The sequence below is a fragment of the Parasteatoda tepidariorum genome, chromosome 4, assembly GCF_043381705.1.
Source record: "Parasteatoda tepidariorum isolate YZ-2023 chromosome 4, CAS_Ptep_4.0, whole genome shotgun sequence".
Lineage (NCBI taxonomy): Eukaryota > Metazoa > Arthropoda > Arachnida > Araneae > Theridiidae > Parasteatoda > Parasteatoda tepidariorum.
In genome coordinates this window covers 63,302,043-63,326,180 of record NC_092207.1, presented here as the reverse complement: position 1 = coordinate 63,326,180, position 24,138 = coordinate 63,302,043, and the positions used below count along the sequence as shown (strand labels likewise).

Below are 24,138 nucleotides of genomic sequence, written 5' to 3'. Positions count from 1 at the left end.
ACCACTTTTGCGGGTGAATGGCTTTTCAGTTAGGGATCACGCGATTTTCTCGTGTTTTAAAACCTATGATAATCCACCCTGCCAAGGTTCTCACATATTTCACTTAACATTCATAGTTTTGTGAAATGTTAAGATATTTAATTATAGACACTGTGGTAACGACACAAAGTTATGTCACTTAAATTTATTTTTCTAAACATGTCTTAAACTATGGTGATAATTCATTTCAAAACTAGATTAATTATACTACGCATAGTTTAATAGTAAAATTAATAGCTTTCCTTAAACTATTAAATTAATTTTCCTCGTTGGGATTTATTTTCTAATTAAAGTTATGAAATTTTAATTAAATAGCTAATATTAGAAAAAAATACTTTTAAATCTTACATTTAGATAAAGCCAAAGGAACTATAATAAAGAAACCAGTTGAATGATGTAAATTAGTATAACAGGAAGAAAAAAACTGCTTATTATAAAAAAGACACATATATGAAATAAGTAAGTAATAAATGCATATATAATTATAAGAAATCTTTAAGACATTTCCTAAAAAATGTAATAATCATAAAATAATGTATACATTTCAACGAAAAGAAATAAACTTATTTTATGAAAAGCAGAAGTCGAGTATTTTTTTTTATTTAAATACTAACAAGCAATCAGTGAACATACAACATTAAAGGATAAAAAATAAAATGGTTATAAAATAACAAAATTAGTTGATAATGTAAAAAAAATTAAAATTATAAAGATCGACATGTTTCAAAGCATTATAGGCATGTTTCGAATCATTATTATCAATCATGTCTGGTGAGTCTTGAGAATGGGCACTTATAATTGAGCTCTTTAAATGTGCTGTATTTTTGCAAACAAATTTAATTTTCACTTTATCATAACTAATTTTCCGCTTCAGCTTCTTTGGATAGTTCTTATCACATAGCAAACGTTTTCATATACAGTGTAAAATATTCTGGATCAAATTACTGTAAAAAGTACAGGCACTCAAAGCGCCAATACGTTTTACAATAAAATCCATTCTTACTGAAACATTAACATGTTTATCGTTACGGAACAAAAAAAATTAATATCGTAATTTTTAATAAATGTAATTTTTTACAGTAAAATCACTAAATAAATCTAATTAATTAAATATTACTGCAAAAATTACAGGGTTATATTTTACTGCAAAAATGAATTTTACGGATGATTTACCCAAAGACCTCTGATACCTTTTTATGTGTTTCAAACCGGAATTTTTTGCAGTGTAAAACTTCCCATGTTTCCTGAATATAATCGGTTTCTTATTCCTATTTCCTTTTTAATGTATCTAGAAACAGTTATTTATTAGTTATTTCAATTAAAACTTTTCTTAAATAATTTTGATTTTTCAGCACTACTCAAACACCCCACCAGAAAAAAATAAGTAATAAAAAACAGAAAGCGAAACAATTTTTTCAACTTTATCATTATTTCATGTCGAATATTTTTTTCTTAATTTCACGAGATAAGTTGAAGAGGGAAGTACCCTCCAAAACTACAGCCCTAAATATTAAAATTTTAATTTAATTCTGTGTTTGGAGCTCTTTAGACTGAATTTAAAATATATGTTATACGTTCACGGTTTGCATTGTAAAAAAATTTCGGATAAAATTACTGTATTAAGTGCCGTCAATTAGCGTACATCATTCGTAAAATATTATCCCGTAATTTTTACTGTAATATTTATTTAGTTAGAATGATTCAGTGATTTTACAATACGGTGATTTTACGGTGAAAATTACGGAGTATCAATTTTTTTTTTTTTTTTGTTCCTAACATGTTCCAGTAAAAATGGGATTTTACGGTAAAAAGTACCTGCACCTTGAGTGTTAGTACTTTTTACTGATATTTGATCTGGAATTTTTTACAGTTGAGGAACTATTGGTAGAAATTGAATCTCTGACAACTCACAATTCCAGCAATCAAAAAATTAAACATGGTAACAAATTTTTATTGGATAGTAAAAAAAAAAAATATTTGACACATTCTATAGTTCTTTATGCAAAAAAAATAAAGCGAATTTTTTTTGTTTTTTTTTCAACAGTTTCGCTATAAAAAAATCCTTAAGCAGTTTGATTTATTTTTCTCTATATAGAAAGAAATATTATTTACCAAAAACAAAAACTAATAAACGAAACTTCATTTTCAATATAAAAATAAAACTTCTTTAAGCCGATTTAATTTTTTATTTAATAAAGCTTCTGTATGAAAATCAACAGATTTTTGGAAAAATAATAAACTGCCACAATTTGTATTGATATAAAGATAAAATTTAAGAAAAAAAACCTTTATGCTGATATTGTTTTTTTCATTCTTTGAAATATTTCTTAATATTGAAATCAAATAGACAACAAAAGGGTTCTTATTGTTTAACGATTTCCTAATCATCACTCATTCATTCAACTATATCTATTACAATACATTCGATTCATTATTTCAATATAAAGTAATAAATATAATTATTATAGTAGATTTGCTCTAATTGTTCAGAAGGACGGGAGAAAAATTGTTATGTTAGGAAACGTGTATTTGTTTGTTTTTTGAAATTAAATTTTTTTTATTACGAACTTAGTTCTTGAATTAATAAAGATTTGTTTCTTTATTCAATATTTTTAACAGAGAAACTACCTTTGATACCGAATTATATTTTAAGTACTAAGAAAAGTGAATATAAAATAAGATAAAATATTAATAAAAAGATAACTATATGAATAATGAAGGTAATTATCTACTACTTATTTTTGATTGACAGTTATTTTAAGTGCTTGCACTCAAAATATAGGTGCTTTAATTATATTTTTTCAATAAAATCGAATTTAATTCCTTAAAGTTATTCCTAAAATTCCTTACATGCTTGCAAATTTCTGAAAGGAAATTATTTTTTCAGGAGGACATCGAAAAGCTGAAACAAACTGAGCTATTGATTAGGAAGAATTGAAAGGTTATAAGCGAATAGTTCTTATCGAAAGAAAAAGTGTTATAATATTATTAAATAAATAATTCTTGATAAATAATGATGGCTGATTCTTCTGGTCTTGTTAACGACATTAGTTCCTAACCACCTCTCCATAGCGCGGTAATTATTACCGAAGCTCTCAGGTATTGATTTTGGTAAAATAAACATTAAAATATGATTTTATGATATATGATAAAATTTGGTAGTTTTATCATGATACCCTAATGCATGGCGCGAAAACCATTTATTCGGTTTAATTTACATTTAAGTTTTGTACTTTTTACTCAATGGGTGGTAATAAAAACTATAATTTTGAAATCCGGAATATCTGTAATAGTTGTCTTATGAACAAAAAAATTACCAAATGAATGATTTAAAAACCGTATATTTTAGTTTTGTTAACCAAAATTATATATTTTTTAAGCAAAAATGTTATTACCATACAGTGCGGTATTTTTACCAGGATTTCTTTTCACCGTGTTCTTAATTAGGCAAATTCTTGAAAGTTAAGTTTCCTTATTTCGTTTTTACCTAAAATGCAATTTTCATTATAAAAAAAATTAAAAAAAAACAAAGCCGAAACACAATTTTATGCCTCAGAAGTTTGTTTTAAAACTTATTTTTGTTGTTATGCTCTGTAATTTTTTTTATTTATAAATAAATCATTTCTCGACTGAAACTTGGATGAAAAAAAAGTGCGGCTTACTTACAGTGCTAAATGCGTGAGCTATCGTTAGAACATTAGTTACTATTTCGCATTGTCCCAAAACCTTTATTGTATTTTTTTAAATATAATTTGGATAAAAAGAAATTACATTCTTAATATTTCATTAAGGATTCATTTTATTTAAAGCGTTAAGTATTATTCACACTTAAGTACATAAAAATTAATCAGGGAAGTTTAAAGTTTGACACCTCCCCACTTAGCAAGTAGTCATTCCAATATGAAGTGTACTTTTCTGTTAGTTCCGATTTATTTTATACTTTTCTTTTCTTGGTCTACATCAGTGGTTTCTAACTAGTGGCCCGGTGCCGCATCCGGCCCGTGAAGCCCTTTTTAACATTAGTTGATATTAGTTATTATTAGTTAATTGATATTAGTTAATATAATAAAATATATTGGCTGTCATTTTCTTGCGGACAATTTTCGTAAAAAATTTTCGTATGGGTTTAAAATACTATTCTCGTTTTTAAAAACCTAATTTCTTCGTTTCTGTGAAATTTATCATACCAACGGTGCAAAAAAAATTATTTCTCAGGTTTTGCATCCAAGAAAATATTTATTTAAATACAAAAATAATCGTGTATGTTGCTCTTCGTTACTTAATTTTTTTGCATTTTGTGAATATAATTTAGCATGTGTGTATAAGAAATTTTCTCGAAGAAATTCTTCGATTTAACTTTTTAAAACCACTCACTTTGGACGAAAATATTTACACACTCATTTTTAAATTTTAAATTTAGAATGTAAATATCTATTCTCTGGTGGTTTCAGCAGACCTCAATTTTCTCATTAAACATTTTGTGTGGTACTATGTAAGTTTTAATACCAACCTTTTAAAAGTTTTATATCTTAACAATTAGATATCTGTCGCATATTAATTGTTTATTACATGAGTGCACATTAAAGTTATTGTATAACGAATTTTTTAATATGCAATTAAATATTTTTGAAAATCTACTTCTTATTTTAATTTGTAATTCAATACTTTTGTTTTGAGCAACTTGTTAAAAATCTGACAGTAATATTTAATGTTCCTTCAAACATAAAAGTGTCCTACATAAAATTTTGATAAAGTTGCTGCCCGCCATTTGATTTGTGTTTTTAATTGCGTCCCACCGGTCTCATGTAAGTTGAAAACCCCTGGTCTAGATTCAACCTTAGCTCAAACCCATGTCTTTTTCATTTAGATCTGAAACCTCATCAAAGACTGAAATAAACCTCATCACATAATTCAGTACAGTTTTATTCTTTCTTGAGTGAAACTGATCCGATATTACGTTCCATTGTTATTCTAAACCTTAGATCAAACCCAAGCCTTTCTCATTAATAAATGATGCGTCATCTGAAGCTAAAATCAGACTTACACATTATTTGATGTAACTTCATTCTCTCATGAGTGAAACTATTCTATATTACGTTAAGATATTACTTTCGATATTACGTTATTGAAAGAAATAGTGCTCTGCGCCTGATATCATTTTTTATTACCGATGATTAAAAGGCTGTATGCATCACGAATGTTAGTTTTTCAAAGTTGAAACTACAAAACATTTTAAGTTCGAACTCAGAAGTCAGATATATCTTCTTAACTGTGTATCAAGTGAAAATCTTCTTTGGAAATGTTATTTTAAACGGAATTAACCAGCGTTACCTTGATGTGGATAAGAAAATTGTAAAAACTTTCCATAATTAACAACAAGAATAGAACTCAAAGCCGTGTTCCTCAGTACCGATGAAAACCTAAACAACGATCATACTCGGTATTGGAACACAGTCCCGTTTAACCTGGTGTTCAAAAGTAAAAAGTGCGCATGCGTCGTCATTGCATGTGTTGTTATGGCGACCGATGCTGTTTGATAATTTTTTTAGAATTTTTTTTTTCATTTATTTTTATAATGCATTGATTTGGTGAGTTTATTTTTGGGATATGGGACCAGAGAGATCCTATAAAATACTTCTCGAGTTTTGAATAGAAGAGAATTTCATTATTTTAATAATGTTTTTTATTTTTCTTGTTTTAATTAAGAATTAGAAATTCTAAGCTACAGTTCACCTGGGTTAAAGAACTATAAAATTTATCTTAACATTCTTCTAATTCGAGTCCATTTAAAAGGACAAAAGCACTTCGAAGGTGACTCTAGACAAACGCATCTTCGTAGTTTTTCCCATTATTCGTTACAGTTTCCCTTTTTCTAGAGTTAAACTAATTCTATATTGCATTTTATTATTCAAGCCTAAGCTTTTCTCATTAATATCTGACGCATCCTCTGGCGTTGAAATCAGACTTGCCCATTATTCGGTAAAGCTTCATTCTTTAATGTAACTATTCGGTAATGAAACTATGACTAATGAACCTATTCGATAGTAAGTTACATTGTTATTCTGAATCTAAGCTTAAACCCATGTCTCTTTCATTTAGGTCTGAAACCTCGTCAAAGACTGAAATCAACTTCATCACATAATCCAGTACAGTTTTATTCTTTCTTGAGTGAAACTAATCCGATATTACGTTACATTGTTATTCCAGACCTTAGATCAAACCCAAGCCTTTCTCATTAATAACTGATGCGTCATCTGAAGCTACACATCATTTGGTATAACTTCATTGTTTCATGAGTGAAACTATTCGATATTACGTTACAGTGCTATTCTGGACCTTAGCTCGACCAAGTCTTTCTCATTAAATTCTAAAACCTCATCCAAGACTGATGTAAACCTCATCACAAAATTCGGTACAGTTTTGTTCCTTCTTGAGTGAAACTAATTCGATATTATTATACATTGCTATTCTCGACCTTAGATCGAACCCAAACCTTTCTCATTAAGGTCAGAAACATCGTCTGAGTCTGAGGTTAAACTCATTTCATAATTTGGTATAGTTTTATTCTTTTTTTAGTGAAACTAATTTAATAATTACATTGTATTGTCATTCTGAACATTAGCACAAACCCAAATCTTTCTCATCAATACCTGATATGTCGTCTAAATCTGAAATCAAACTTATCCATTATTCGATATAGCTTCATTCTTTATGAGTGAAACTATTCGATATTACGTTACTTTGTTATTCCGAACCTTAACTCAAACTCAAGCCTTTCTCAGTAACGTCTGAAACGTCGTCCGAGGCCGATATCAAATTCATCACATAATTCGACATAGTTTTATTCTTTCTTGCATTAAACTAATTCGATATTACGCTGCATTGTTATTCTCGATTTACAAGAGTCAAACCCAAGACTTAATCATTAATATCTGATGCGTCATCTGAAGTTGAAATAAAACTTCGCCATTATTTATTATTTATTAAGTGAAACTAATTGTAAATTACGTTATATTGTTATTTTATGCCTTTGCTCAAACTTATGCCTTTTTTTTATTTCTGAAACGTTTTCTGGAGCTGAGATAAAACTCATCCTATATTTCGGTATAGTTTCATTCTTTCTTGAGTGAAACTAATTTCATATTACGCTGACATTGATTTTATATCAATATCTGGAACGTAACTTGCCTGCAACTTTAGTAATACTTAACTATAGTCTGATGCCCTGCTAGCATGAAATGAAATGATACTGTGCTATATCTTGTCAGCATTAAGCAATATGTACACTATAGTACATTGCGATATCATGCGATATCCCATACAACTTTCAAAACCTAACAGCCGCAACTGTCATTAAAATTTAATTAATTCAAAACAAAAACAAAAAAGGCTCGAAAAATTTAAAACTCAACACAATTTATAAATAATTACACAATATTTGCGGTATGCATAAATCGATTTTTGCCGTGACAATTATGAAACTAATAAATTCATGAAAAGAGCAAGCAAATTGTGGACCAATAAGGAAACAAGGAAAAGGAAACAATACCGGCCTTCGCTTACAAGAATAAACACAATAATCGAAATCTCACACCCAAATATTAATGAATAGTAAATTAAAGACAACACCATCGTGTGAATAGTTACCCCCGCCCCCTAACGGACGACCGCTGACCTACTAATGTCTACACTTTCTCCAGTTGAACGCGCACGCTATAATTCCACTATATAAGCTCCGTCTCCCATTATGAAGGAATCGTAGTTTCTCTGCCTATCACTTCAAGAAAGTTCGAATTTTGACGGATTACGATTTCATTCAATCATGAATAGAATTCTGTTCCATGTGAGTTCTCTTTTTTTTTTTTCTAATTTATGTAACATTTAGGATAAACATAGCTGTTACATTTCGATTTACTTTTTTAAAATTACATCTCAGCGTTTCAAATTATTCATTTTTAAGTGTATTAAAAAATATAATGAATGAAAAAGAATTATTTTTAAATTTAGTTAATATGATATAGTTGTATTGCCTAACTTTAAGATCTATACTGTAAATTTTCTGCCAATTAATGGAGGGGAATTAATTTTAAATTTAGTATGATATATTTGTATTGTATGATCTTAATATTGCAAATATTCTGTTAATGTTTTACGAAAAAGTAGTTGAAATTATTCATTTTATTTGGTAAAAAACGCAATGAATGAAAATTAATTGAATAAGAGAAATTTTAAATTTAATGATTATGACATATATTGGTATTATGTAACATTAAGACCCGTACTGCAAGTTTTTTGTTAATATGTTCCATAAAATTATTTGTAATCGTTTATTAAATAATATAACATTTGAAAATGAATGGAATGGAATTAGTTTTAAATTTAATCATTATTATATATTGCTTTGTGTAACTTTAAGATTAGTAATGCAATTTTTTTTGTTTATAATCTGCAAAAAATTATATGAAAATAAACTCCAAAAAATAATGCTAAATTTCAATTTTTATAAATCCGTGCAAAACTTACTAGCAGAAAAAAATTTCTTTATCATTATCCCTTTTTTAATAATTTATCTAAGTTTAAAAATGTAAATAATAATAAATTCATGTATTTAGTAAAGTTAATATTAAAGAACCAAGAAAGAAAGTTAATATTATCATGAATGTTATTATAATAATTGCAAAAAACACGAAATAAGTAAACATATATAATTTTCATCGTTTATTTCGTTTCAATAATTTAACTATTTATGAAAAGCTGAATATTGCAATTTAAGAAGAACGTAATAGTAATTAATTTTTACAGAGCAATTTTACCATTTAAATGTTTTTCCAATAAAAAAATTTAAAGCAATTAATACCCAAAATAAATTACAAAGTGTTAATTCACCCTGTTTATTCTAAAAATATTTTAGAGATTATAAAAATTAGTGTTCTGAAATATGACAAGTAATTTAATTCTTAAAATCATTTCATAATTTTAAAAATAAAATTTTACGGCAATTTATTGAACTATTTTTTTTAAAAAAAATCTGGCCTTTTTGGTAAAGATAAAACTTTTTTGTTCAAAATATATTCTATTGAATTAAACCAATTTATGAATCATTATTATGCTACAAAACATGAAAAACAATATCTTCTGAATTTTGCACTAATGCTTTATAATTACTTAAATTTTGAACGAAACTGACTGATTTCATGGATGATAAGTATTTCATGCTAACATATTGTATTAAAATAATTATTGTAGTACTCAATTAATTAAAAATTATTCCATAAAAAAGTATACAAATATTTTTTCTAATTTTAGGCAGATTATTCAGAAAATTTATTTAGACAAACCATTTATTCAGAGTTACTTTCTTCTGGAGTGTTTTTTATTATTCTTTTTCAAATATTCACTATTCTTTAATCACTATTCAAATTTATACTTTTGGAAAGTTATCGCTAAAATTTTGAAACATAAAAATATAACAAACTTTGAAGGAGAATTTTTTAATCAGAAAAAATAAAATTGCTAAATTTAAACTTTTACCTTAGTAAGCATAATATTGAATTATATCTGTATATATTATGCTGAATTTTAGTTACTATGTAGTACGTATCCTACTCTCCCAAAACAATCAAAAACAATTTCCAAAAATATATATTATACTATCTAAAATATAACAGATCTATAAGCAAACAAGCATAGTATCTGACAAACCTTAAAGTTCCCTTTTTTCAATATTATTAAGTTTGTTTCGCACATAATTAAAAATAATTATAGCATTTCGCGTAATTTATTAGATTCAAATATATTTCTTATTAAAAAAAATTGAGAATTTTTTTCATTGTCATATAATACATTCACGACTGTGTTTAATTATACCTCTTACTAAAATATCTTTTACAACTGACAATTTTCCCCAAATCAAAGAAGTTTGAACATTATCAATATTAAAATCATACAAGATAAAAGCCACAAACATCCTATAATAAGAGAAAATGTGGAAATGCATAAAATATTCTGTAAAATGTTAATAATTATGATAAAAATTATTTTAACTTAAGTAGTAGTTGTGTTTAAAAAGAAATTCAAATTTCGAGTAATACTTTCATTTAAATTTTTGCAAGCTTTTTTGTATAGTTTCATTTGTATACATTTATTAAATACTTTCCTTTTAAAACTTCTCAAATTGCGATTAAAAAGACTTATTTTTCGTTCTCTAATGCAGGATACACATATCATAAAAATTTATTGAAGGCATATTTGGATAATTCACTTCATTTTTCACTTTTTTGAAGAAAAAAAATTAAAAAAAGAACATTCTCTTCATGTTCGTAGATTTTTATATGACTTTTCATTTATACGTCAATATAAAATAAGTCCCAATTGGTGAATCCATTACAAAGTTCAAAAAGGTACTGGAGCTTTTATGCAAATTTTATTGTGCTTAAAAATATTACAATATGAAAAAATAAATTTTTCTTAAATTCTCAGTAGCTCTTTACAAAGTTTGAGAATAACTTTATAATAATATATTATGTAAAAGCATCAAACCGTAATCTTAAAAAAAAATATTAATAAAGCTTGTAACTATGATTTATTGGAAAAATTTACAAAAAAAGTTTTCAAGTATATTTAAAAACTTGTTTATTTGAAATGCGTGTAAATAAAAGTTTTTTTTTAATAAACACCTTAAATGAACTTTAACATCAGATGTAGTAAATATAATGAATATAAATAGTTTAAGTATAAAGCATAAATATAGTCGAATTCTTTCAACTCGAGAAGAAGACATCTGATACTCAACCACCTGACCTATAACCTCAGCGACACTTTTTTTTTAAATTTTTTTTCCCATTCCATCATCACTACAAAGAAAGTCTTCTTTTCTTTTTCACACTAGCTACAAAATTAAGAACTAGAAAGAATTAAGATACTAAGCATGAGAGCTGTCATAAGCATGAAAGCGTAAACGTACATGTTAACGATTTTCAGAAGAATAATTCCTTTTTCGCGTGGACAAAAAAAAAGCTGAAACAAACTGAGCTATGAATTGGGAAAAACAGAAAGGTTAAAAACGAATAATTCATATCAACGAGAAAAGTGTCGATATTACTTTTTAACTATGCCTATACAGGTTCAATAATAATTATTTTATTCGCAATAATAACAGTAGCTTTACAGTTATTGCCGAAAGTTCTAAAATTTATAATTCTGAAAATCTTTAGTAGTACCTGCTTTTTAAAACCATTTTTATTATTTTGCTTCTGAACGTTTTTCTATTGCATTCATTTATTTCAATTTAAAACTTTTTATTTCAATGACTAATTTCCGACTAAAAATTCGAATTTTTTAAAGAGGAATTAATTTCAAATATTTTAATAATTGCTTTGCTCTTATGATTTACGCTAGAACACATTTTAAATGTTAAACTTAAATTAACATTCAAAATGTTAAGCTTAGCATGCTTAACTTAATAGCGAGAGAAGCGTACATAGTTTTCAAAGCAACCATATAAAATTAGAGACCAGTCTTCGGAAGTCTGCGAACCAGGGGGGGGGGAGCCCACTAGAAAAAAATTGTACTTCCTCATAAATGTCGTGCTATGTTAATCAAATGAATATTTAAATTAGCAGTACTTGTTAAAATCCAATCACAAGTGTTTGTACTGTTATATTCGAGCTGCTTAAAACTTTCCATTTAGGGATGTTTTACCGTACTAAAAACGTTTTTCCAGAACAAGTAATATAGGTTTTATGTTTGGGGCAATAAAGTAATGAGCTGCATTTCTAAATTATAAAGGAGAGCGTTTTTGACAAATGTTTCTGCTGAAAAAGGAAGCGATTATTTTGCCAACTATAGGATGCTTCAATCCATTGTGCTGCTCTCTAGGGGATATTCCGCAAATTCGTGGAGTACCTACCTGGAAACAACACTTAGATACACATTGAGGGAAAATATCAACATTGGAAAAGAATGTAACGTATCACTTTGCTGCCTCAAACTCCTTATATGTTGAAGATATAGCTATCAAGGGTATAGATATCAAGCTAGGCTACTAGTTTGAGAATCAGCTCCCATTTCGATCTACAACCTATAACTTAAGGAGTTCTGTTTTTTATTCTCTTCTACTTTTTTCAGCATATTTATTTTGATTTTTTTGTTTTTGAATAATTATAATAAGAATGTTTACATCAGAATTTAAATACATTATCTTCTTGAGCGTGAGATAAAACAAAATAATTCTAAACAGTTTCGTGAATTTCCTCTTAAGCGATTTGAATCTATTAATGACAAGCACCCGGATGAGCAAAAATACGAAAACCTTCAGATAAAACAATAGGTACTTTCAAACTGAAAGGTGAAAAGTGGGATATGGGTTTGTATTCAGTTAAAAATAGACATTCTTTTTACGACATAAAACTTGATTTATTTTACAATTTATAAACATTCTAAATAATACTGAAATCTGATCTATATTCTCATCGAATAAAGGAATAACAAGCAAGAAAGTAAGAAAATTTCAGGATTTTTTTTCAGTAAAACAATGATATGAATTAAAATTCGGAGAAAGGTCATTTATTGTAAAGCCAGTGAAGTGTAAAATCGAATTATTTCAAAGGAAAACAAAACAAAAGTGCATTTTTTATTTGATGAGGCTTTACTTTCTCCGTTGGACCAGCAGACCCTGAAAAGAAAAGAAATTAATTTCAATTATCTATGCGAATAGCTACAGAAGTAAAAGGATTAGTTTAAGATTTCAAGACTGTGATCATGTACATGTGATCACGCAATTCTCCCTACAAGACCCAAAATATCAAGTATAAAGTGAATTTTTCTGACTCAAGCCGCCCATGATCACACTGGCGTATTGTGAATTCGGTACTCTCGTATTACAACTCGTATTAGTATACTCTTGGAGAGTGCGAGATTGTGTAAATGCTTCTTTCGCTTTTCTCCGATCCTGAAAGGGTTATATACTCACTTTCCGATGACCGAAAACAAAGCGAAAATATTTTCAATTATCTATGCAAATAACTACAGAAGTAAAAGGATTAATTTAACCTTTCAAAGCCCGTAATCATATACATGTGATCATGCGATTCTCCCTACAAGATCCAAAATATCATTTATGAAACAAATTTTTGTAACTCAAGCAGCCCATGATCACACGGGCGTATTCTGAATTCGCCGCTCTCGTATTACAACTCGTATTAGTATACTCTTTTGTACGTATACTCTCAGAGCGTGTGAGTCTGTGTAAATGCTTCTTTCGCTTTTCTCCGATCCTGAACGGGTTATATACTGATTTTCCGATGACCGAAAACAAAACGAAAATATTTTCAATTATCTATGCGAATAACTACAGAAGTAAAAGGATTAATTTTAACTTTCAAGACCGTAATCATATATACGTGATCACGCGATTCTCCCTACAAGACCCAAAATATCATTTATGAAACAATTTTTTCTAACTCAAGCAGCCCATGATCACACGGGCGTATTCTGAATTCGGCTCTCTCGTATTACAACTCGTATTAGTATACTCTTTAGTACGTATACTCTCGGAGCGTGTGAGTCAGGGGAAATGTTTCCTTCGCTTTTCTCCGATCGCGAACTAGTTAAAATACCGACTTTTATTTAAGAATTACATGAATTTAAAACTAAATAAATAAAAAACTTCTCAATGAAATCGTTAGATATTTGTGTATAAGAAATAGAGTTAAACGAAGAAAAAAATTATTCTTAAATTACCGTACTCCCGTAAAAGAAAGTAATAAGTTTTTTTAAAAAAAGCAGAAGGAAAGCTATACTTTTTATTAGAAATTTGACATCTCTGTACTTGTTGAGCCTAAATATTTACACGGAAATATATAGAAGAATATTCTGGTGAAATTTCCGTAGTGCATGGCAATGACATTTCTAATAAAAATAAATAAATAAAAGACATTATTCTAGTGATAAAACTAAAATATATGATATTAAAACCATTCATTTAGTAATTTTTCCGTTCGTAAAGTGAATGTTTTCCGGTTGATTTTCAAAACTGCAGTTCTTATTGCCTCACACTTAGTAAAAATACAAGACTGAAAAGTAAATTTGGCAGAGTAAATAATTTTTATGCCATTATCAACAGTGTAAAAAATTTTGGTGTATAGCTGCCATCATTTTCGGAGTTGAGGTGTAACTAAAAAATTTTACAGTGCATATAGAAGATTTATAACTGTCGTTGAACAGCCGACCCAATTTTTGGTTTACGACTACTAATGTTCAACTCTATAGCCTTGAAATTTTGATAAAGGAACTCTTGGATCAAGCATTGGGAGAAATATGCCTTCGTGGAGGACTCCTTTAATGGAACTAATCCTCATTTGCATTACATGGAGAGGAAAACTTCCCACAGTTAGCCTGACGGCAAGGGGACTCTAACCAGGGTTCGCCAAGTGGGCCCACTTTGAAAAAACCCGCCCGGGTTTTATCGGGTGGGCCCACCTTGAAAAAACCCTCTCAGAACGATAAGTGGGTTTTTTCACATTTTTTATTTATTTTTTTACTAAAACTTATTGTTTTGCATTTACTTTTATATAATTTATTGTGCAGCATAAATTTGTCAAATAGAGTTGCTTGATTTATGTGATTAAGTTTTTAATATTAGTAAAGTAAAAGAAGCTCGAATCTTCATATAATTTTATAGTAGGTACTATTGAAAACTTTAAGTGGGTTTTTTCAAAAAGTAATATTTTAATGGTATTAAATCAAATAATAATTTAAATAATATAGTCTGAAAAGATCAATTTTTCGAATATAGTTGCGTGCTTTTTATATTAATAAGCAAGTTATTATTATTAATTCATATGTTTAAAAAAATTGAAAAGAAACAATTTTTTTTCTCTTTTTACCAAGTGATACATTAACAAATTTAAACAGTTTTATTTTCTGGCTTTAAAAAAAAAGAAAAAAATTTTTATAAGAGTAAAAGTCAGATGAAATTTTAGTGCTTACTTATACAACACTATTTAATAAATAAAAATATTTTCACAGTAAAATTTATGAGCACTAAATGAAAAAACCCAATTTTCCCCGGGTTTTTTCAAATAAAACCCAATTTTCCCCGGGTTTTTTCAAATAAAACCCAATTTTCCCCGGGTTTTTTCAATAAAACCCAGGCGGGTTGGGTTTTTTCAAAAATCCCCGGGTTTTTTCAAACCCTGACTCTAACCCATGATCCGTCTACCACTGTGGATATTTTACGTCAGCACTGCGGTCGGTGCAAGCCAGATGCAGAATTCGTATCAACCAGCCATTGCTGGGATTCATTCTGGGCACGCTCTATTCCCTGAGCCATCACGGCTTTTACAGTGCATGTAGTCACGTTTTTTATTTAATTTTTCAGTTTTATTTATTTATTTATTCAATTTTTTGACTAACAGCACATAATTTCAAGCGCATTACAAACAATTTAATGTCTTCATTGAAAAGAAAATCTATTAAAAAAGACATAAATTTTCCGCAATATGTTTGCTTTAACAGTTTCACGCAATTCTTAGTTTATCAATTTTATATAATTTTTTATGTAATTTTTTAAAATTGCAGTTCTGCACTTTACTGTATAAGGTATCATTATATAACTAACAAATTTCACCACATTTACTACCAAACAGCGTGGTAATTAATTGTTTCATTGTTTATTTTATTATTTATTTTTTTAAGAAAGTTAGTGAATAAAGCATTTTTACAGTAGCAATTTTAATTACTTTACTCCAAAACGCATTGTTTTTAAAAATATTAATACATCAGAATTAATAAAATTCAATTTTAAATCAAAATAATATTTTCACTGTGTTAAATATGCATTTTTTATAAAGAACGTTTCAATTTCTTATTTGAAATACAATTTATTCAATATGTACAAAGCAGCAAATAGTAGCAAAAGACGGTTCTTGAAATTTTTTTATTTTAAATTTGAATATTTAGTTCGATTTTTTGGACGGAATTCGTTGAACACAATTGAAAAAAATTTGTCAATTAACAAAAATATTCGCATTGTATACGGAATGAATTATCTTAATATTTTTACTTAAGAAATGAAAAACATTAAAATCCTTAAAAAGACAGTTGCAATATTTAGTTCAAGGACAACTTAATTCTTTTAAGAATAATCTGGAGGAAAAAAAAAATAAAATTAGTTGAGAAAACCTTTATATAAATAGAGTTTGAAAAACACACGAAATGTATTTTTATCTTTATCATAGCAGAACACTAAATGAAAGTAGTATTAAAATTGCACTTATAGCACTTTAATAATTGTTTTGAAGCCAAATTAGAAACTCGGCAGCTCTTTTGAAATTGAATAATGATAAGAGAACGTAGTATAATAAAAACTCATTTGAAATAATAATATTCAAGAGATGAATACAAATTAGATACCGTTATTCATCTACGCATTTACATCTGATTAAATTTGCTCCCTAATTAAAAATAAACTCATTTCACTGACCTAAAATGTGAATATTTTAGCTTCGATCGGAATTAATTGTGAATTGTTATTTTCCTTTCTTTATATATATCAAAATTTAAATCTCCACGCAAATTCATTCCGCTTTGATTAAGAAAAATAAAGTTAACATTAATTAACTACATACAAATATGTCATGAAGAACTTTCTTAAATAGATGCAGTTTATTTTTAATTGCAAATATGATTTATGCAATGATTTCTGATCAGAAATATGACATTATCAAGTTTGGATTTTTTGGAAAACTAATGACTATCCAATTAAAAGTAATTTTTACAGAGTTCTTAACTATTAAAAGCAGTCAAGCAGTTTACAATCAAATTACAGTCATTTAAAGTTTACAATAGCTACTCAAAAATAAGCAACCTTAACAAAGTTGGGTAAATAGCATTAGTAAGCAGTAGCGCCGTCTATCGGCTTAAGGCTGCATTTCTACGTAAACATTCCTTTATGAAATATGGTTTATTAGGTCCCCTTTACCTGCCTTTACATTTTTGATGAATATTTTTGAACCACCCTGTATGATAACTTCATTGCCTTTCGTTACAACAATATACTCCTCTACAACAATATTATATATATATATATATATATATATAACAATGAAAAAAAGCAAACGATATTTTCATAACTGTTTCTCTATTTAATAGAACATTCTTTTTTTAAACTTCATAAAGCATTTTTTTTAAAAACCTTCTTTTTAGAATTTTTTCCCAAATAGAAATTGAGGTTTATCTGTCATCGTACTGTCTAAACATCTAACTACAAGTTATCTCTATTTCTGTAAAACTGCGGAATTGAGTGGGAGAAAAAAAATATCGCCTGAGTGTTTTATCAACACATTGGATAAATGTTTTCATTCCGCGGACATGTTTTTTTTAATCACTGTGAAACGCTCTAATCTGTTTTTAGCGTTTGTTTCCGCCACTTAGGTGAAACTTTAGGGGGAAGTGGGGTGCGAGTGTAAAAGAGTTGAGTTGAGTGACAAAGCAGGCGACCGGTGATTCAGCGCGAAAAATGTTGGCAGCTATAAAAAGAATTCTCTTCTTTCTCTCCCCTGTCGAGATAAGTTTAGTCTCACAGAACGAAAAGTCTGTTCTAGTTGACAATAGAGCAGACGGTTTTTAAAATACGAGTAAACGAATAACGACTGAATGAAACTTAGAATTAGAGTGGCATAATTGGGGCCATTCGAAATTAGGGATGAAAAGGGTTGAATTTTAAATTTAGAGAATCAGCAAATACTATTCTAAACATTTGTTCGTTTTTTTATGTGTATTTTCATTTGTATTGTTAAGGTTTTATTTATTATATGTGTATTTNATATACATGTAATATATATATATATATATATTTAAATGGAGCGAGCTACCAAAAAACATTTATTACTCTCATGAAAATATGAGCATGGTCTTTCTTTTCAGACTCCTTTACACAGTCAAAAGCTAGTTTTTATTGAAAAAAAGTGATTATTCAAGATTTTCTGTGTTAATTTTCAGGCATAAAGCAGTTAAAAACATTTTGGTTTGACTTTTCAGGTACTTACAGTAGCTTTCAGCTTACTTGTGATCAGTGTTTCAGCAGAATATCCAGGTTATGAATCCATAAATGCCTATGGATATGAGCCAAAAGTAAGTAGCAAACATTAAAGTATGAAATTATGCAGAATGTTCGTAAAGTGTCAAAACGACCATATAACTCGAGCAATACTCATCTAATTAAAAGTTTAGAAATAATTTCATATAATGCATTTCATAACACCCCATCATCACCTCTTATGACTCTCATTTTCATTTCAAGATTGCAGTGCCATCTGTGAACCAAAATTCAAAAAGTGAGACCAAATCGGGTTATTTTTTTCTGAAGAATCCAAATCCATGTTCAATATTGTGTAAATTAAAATTATCCTATAATGATGTTAAGTTACTCTATTTCCCAAGAGGTCAAGTTAGGGGGTAAGTTTGGTAAGATTAAATGCGTCTTTTGAAAATATTTCTTTCGTGTTTTTTAGATTTATGAACTGATGTTTATTTCTCGAAATATTTGACAATTTTTATTTTTAAACACACTGCATATCAATTAAATAATCTAATCTTACTATTAATGTAATCTTAACTTATATTTTAACTCATTAATTAATGATTGTTTAAAAAAATTAATGTATCTTGATATATTTCAATATTCTCTGAAATGAAACTTTCATTATTGATGTTAATGTAAGTCAATGCAAAGCAAGGGATATACAAAGAAATGTAAATCTTTTTTTTAACGCTATTTACTAAGGAAAAATTTTAAAACTCGAAAATGTAATTTTGAAATGAAGAACATTTCAAAAAAGTTCAATACCGAAATAGAAATTTCTATACATTTTGTTGAATGCAGTTTAAATCAGTGTTTAAATCATATTTTAAAACCCTTCAAAGAAAACTTCCAAAAATATCTGAGGAAACTGTCAGCATCAAATTGCGAATGATGTTTTTATTAACGAAAATTGTATTAGCTATTATGACAAAAAAAATGTAAGAACATGAGTTAAAAATCGGTGCTGCCGGTCTTAAAAAAAAGATTTATTACTTTAAAAAAAATATTATATTAAAAAGAAAATTTTTAAATTCTCATTGATTTAGAATAAAGCTTATTAATCTGTATGTCTTTAGCTTTTGATCGAGAAAAATTATATTTTATTTTCGAATTATTCAACTCGAAACATTACTTTTATTTACCAATCTAAAAAAAGTATTTTTGAAAATTTTGGAGGCGACAGCAATTTTGAAAATGAAATGCAATTTCTTTCTTTTCAAACTCAATTTCATTTCAGTTGTATAAAATTTTTGCATTGTAAGTTTAAAAATTTTAACAGTTTTACTTCAAACAAACAGAAATATTTGGAATCTTTCTTCATTCCTTAAACATGCACTAAATATTATTACATTGGCACATTTTCCAACGAATGTCACAGATGGTAAAATAATTTTTAAAAAAATAAGCTTTGCTCCAGTTAAAATAAATTTATCATTCTTTCTTTTATCACTTCCGTTTTTTACAGTACTCTTATTCTTTTTAGAACCATTTCTTTAACATTTTTATTCCTTTCGGAGCTTTATATTCTTGAAGCACATTTTGAAACCTTTTATTCCATTTAGCACTCTTAGTCTTTTTAGCGACTTTTCAATTTTTTTCCTTCTCTTGGCACTAATTATTACCACACCTTTTGTTTTAAGCCTCTATTTTTTTACCCTCTAGTCCTTTTTAAAAACCCTGATTCATTTTAGCCTCCTTTTAAATCACTTCACTTCTTTTTAGAATCCTCTTTTTAACCATTCTAATTATTTTTAGCATAATTTTTAACCATTTTATTTCTTTTTAACCTCCTTTTTTAACCACTCCAATTCTTTTTAGAATCCTTTTTTTAACCATTCTAATTCTTTTTAGCATCTTCTTTGAACCATTTTACTTATTTTTAGTTTCCTTTTTCAACCACTCCAATTCTTTTTAGAATCCTTTTTTTTTAACCACTCTAATTCTTTTTAGCATTTTTCTTTAATCATTTTATTTCTTTTAAGCCTCCTTTTTGTAATCTCTTCACTTCTTTTTAGAATCCTTTTTAAACTATTCTAATTCTTTTTATCATCTTTTTTTAACCATTTTATTTCTTTTTAGTTTCCTTTTTTAACCACTCCAATTCTTTTTAGAATCCTTTTTCTTAACCACTCTAATTCTTTTTAGCATCTTTCTTTAATCATTTTATTTTTTTTAGCTTCCTTTTTTTAATCACTTCAATTCTCTTTAGCACCCACCACATCCATATGGATTCGGTTATGAGATTAAGGACCACCACGGCAATCAACAGTACAGAAAAGAACACAGTGACGGCAAAAAAGTCATTGGTAGCTACGGATACACCGACGCTCACGGAATTCATCGTCTTGTAGACTACGTAGCCGACGAACATGGTTTCAGAGCCAAAGTGAGAACCAACGAACCAGGAACCGCTAACCAAGATCCTGCCAGTGTCCATATGCAATCAACATCATACCACGGCCATTTGGGAGATTATCATTAAGGTTTCCTGAATAAAACAAAAGAGTATGTATTTTGTATAAATATTTTTTTTAAAAATTGGTAGCGCATCGTTGACTGTGTTTCACTAAAGCTTATGCACTCTTAGAAATTTCTCTGAAAAATGTTTAAATAACAATTTATTCAATTGTGGTTTTAACAGCTTTCACCCAATACAACCAGAATTTTATAGCACCAACTAGGACCACCCAATAAAGCCACTTAGTTCCTTGTAGTTGTGTACAAATTATAGCCAAGAGGGCTAATCCATCAATCTCATGACCGACAGAACGGTGGTTTTACCCCCAGCGTTGACACCACAATATTTAGTCCAATCCCTTCAACACGTGAAGAGTAGTTTCTAGTGTCCTGCATTTACCAATTTCTGACCCTAACTAAACTATTAAAATACGATACTCTGTTTCACGCATAGATAGCAGCACCATAAAACTTCTTAAAACAAAAAAAATCTAATATTTCCCATCTCTTACCATAGGTGAAACAGCCATTCCACGGTTCATTTGACAAAACGCAACTCAACCACAACTTAGCTCCAATGTCTAGTTAAATCTCTTTGTTTACGGTCTTGAAACCATGCTAGTTGTTAATGGTTAAAAAACCGTATAGTTTTATAAATATGGTTTCTTAACCATGCTAATTGTGAACAGTTTTAAAACGGTAGGTATGAAAAATGTTCTTTACTGTAAACCTTACGGTTAATTGGAAGGGCAGACTGCTGCCGGTTATTTTACCATAATTTTAGAATGGAAATTCTGAGTTAAGCTTTAAAAGGTAAATAATTAGCTCATATATATAAAATGTACATTATAAATATTATAATAGAGAATATAATAATTTGACATTTGAAATATAATTCATGTGTTAAAATAAAACCTGTTAAAAAAAGCATTTAGGACTGTGATTAATTTAAATAAATTATACCTTAAATTATTAAAAGGGGTTTTTTTTTTGCTATTTCTTATAAAACCTAGAATTTAAGTTCTAAACCAAGTTCTTCCAAATTTTATATTTCAACAGTTTTGAAAACGATAGTGTCTGAAGAAAAACTGACGTGATTCCTAATAATTCCATTTCTTTTCCTGTTGAAAAAACAACCATCTTTATATACTCAGTTTTAAAATGGAGAGTTGGAAATTAAGAAAACTTTTGAAATAAATTGATTTGTTTTTAAAGTAATACAAGTATTAAATATAACTTTGAATATTTGGTTAAATTCTAAAACACTCATTGTTACTATACGATTCTTGTCCTATTAGAACACTTTAACTCAATTTTGAAGTGACAAATTAAAGAACATACAGCTTGTTTCAACTTTTGTACAAAAAATGTTGGGGACCGGGAGAGCTTGGTTGGTAGGTAGCTGGACTTCAGCTCGTAAGAACGGGAGTTTGAATCCAGCCGACCAAATACTCCCCGTGTAGCAAATGGTGACTGGTGCACGTTAAATCTTTTGGGTCATAAAGTCCTTCGTGTTCCCATAACAAATTATACCTCTGGAAGTACTGGATTGGAGATGGATCGAGTTCATGTCAAAATTACAATCTGTGGATGAATGAATGAATGAATGAATGGATGTATGAATGGGTTCTATAAACGGGTGTGACGTATGGGTGTGGCAGAAGTCAAAAGTTTGGCAATAGATGGCGCCACTGCAAAACAAGAACAATCGCAACCCAATTGCCTCAATGGCCTACGTCAACAACAACAACAAATTTTATGAAAACAAACAAGAATTAATAATATATATAAATAAATATAATTTGAGGAACTTGCCATTTGCGAAAGATAATAAAAGTATTAGATAAGATTTATGCTGTTGCACAATCAATAAATTTTTTTCAAGAAAAGAGAGACGCATTGGTAAACTTTTATCTATGAAAACAGATTGGCTGTCTATGGTTTATCTATGAAAACATCGTCAAAGAATGCCTCCCTTATGAAATTTGTTTTAGCTTGTATCATTAATAGAATATAAAGTTACATTAAAAAAAAAATGGAAATTTTATTTGATTTTAAGTAAAATCATTGTTGATTTACGGTAATATTTGATGATTCAAATCATTTGCAGTTGAGAAATGTTACTGAAAATGCAATTTATCCATTTTTTTTTTTAGTGTTAAAAGTTAGATAATTTAAATACTGAATTTAAAGAGTTAAGATTGAATTAGTTTTAAGTATTCTTAATTTACAAGAAGTTAGTAGAAAATTAACATACATTTCAAAATTTTATTTTTTAGCAAAAATATGTGTGTAACCAATATCAGTAACCAACATGTCTGTTTATTTAAAAGACACCATTAGTGAACGTGTTTTAATGTTAATATTATTGTCATACAAAAAAAATCAATAATTAAAAAATATTATGTAATGAATTCAAAAAAATCTCAAAAAACATTTTATCTGTAAAAATTTTTACTGTATGCCATGAAACATAATAAAAAAGAACTTTTTTGTGTATTATATGCTCGACAATTTTATGCAACTTCTTAATAAATGTACAATATAGTTTCTATTTACAATACTACACACTTTATAAGACGTCAAGCATATTTTATAACTTTTTTTCTTCTTTTTTCTAGTTTTTAAAAATTCTTATAAGCTAAAACCAAGAAAAAAAATATATAAAATATTCGCAACATTCTTTATTAAACATCAGAATCGCCTGCCCCTTTTATCAACGGTTATGTGTCATTTTAACGTTATGAAATTGCAAACTAGTAAAGAAATACCTTGTTATTTTGATATGCTTTTCTTTAATTTCTATTACAGGATTTTGCATGGTCAACAGAACTGATTAAAAGACGATTTTGTACATAAAGGACAATTTTAAATGATACCTTTCATTGAATCAACTGCCAATATGCATTTCATAGATCATTCTCACTCATGCATCTGGAATTGGTTCATTTTATAAAATCATCTCTCGAAAAAAAAATCATATTTATATTATTTGTGTTTATGCTTTGTGTTCTGCAATCTATGATACACATAGTTGTATTTATTTTGCATTGACAGTACTGTGAAATGTCCAATGTGATATGTAAATAAAGTGCGTGTTTGAACTGAATTGCAATTTACTTATTTTTTATTTGCTTCTCTCTTTAAATGAGGAATTAAATAATTTGATTATATGTTGTGTTAACAGCTAAATTTCAGCAATTATTTTTGAATTTTATAAAAAAAACTAAAGTGTAGGAAATTCTCTGCTGTTAATTTTCTTCTCGTTTGACATGAGTTAATGCAACAATTGGCTTTATCGCTCTACAATTAATTGACCAGAACGAGGTGGTCTTTCAGGTCAAATCTGCCATTTTTATTTTGTAACACACATCACAAAGAATTTTTCAAGCTATGGAACTTTCTCTATACACAGCAAAGATATCACGAGCGGCTTTTGAAACCTCAGAACTGTGATTAATAGCAAAAGGAGGCATTCGTATTTTTTCAAATTAACATTTCATTTTTATGATATGTATATTAACATAAATGCCGGCCAAGTGACGCCCGCCTGACTGCAA

General features: G+C 28.1%; 1 protein-coding gene across 1 annotated transcript; it reads left to right on the top strand.

Annotated features, from left to right (window-relative positions):
• The first annotated feature begins 7,744 nt into the window (after positions 1–7,744).
• LOC107453818 (cuticle protein 10.9) lies at positions 7,745–23,687 on the top strand. Its single transcript, XM_016070782.3, has 4 exons — positions 7,745–7,882; positions 18,079–18,171; positions 20,331–20,626; positions 23,390–23,687. Exons 1-3 carry the CDS (start codon positions 7,862–7,864, stop codon positions 20,601–20,603), a joined length of 387 nt encoding a protein of 128 aa, XP_015926268.1. The 5' UTR covers positions 7,745–7,861; the 3' UTR covers positions 20,604–20,626; positions 23,390–23,687.
• The last annotated feature ends 451 nt before the right edge of the window (positions 23,688–24,138 follow it).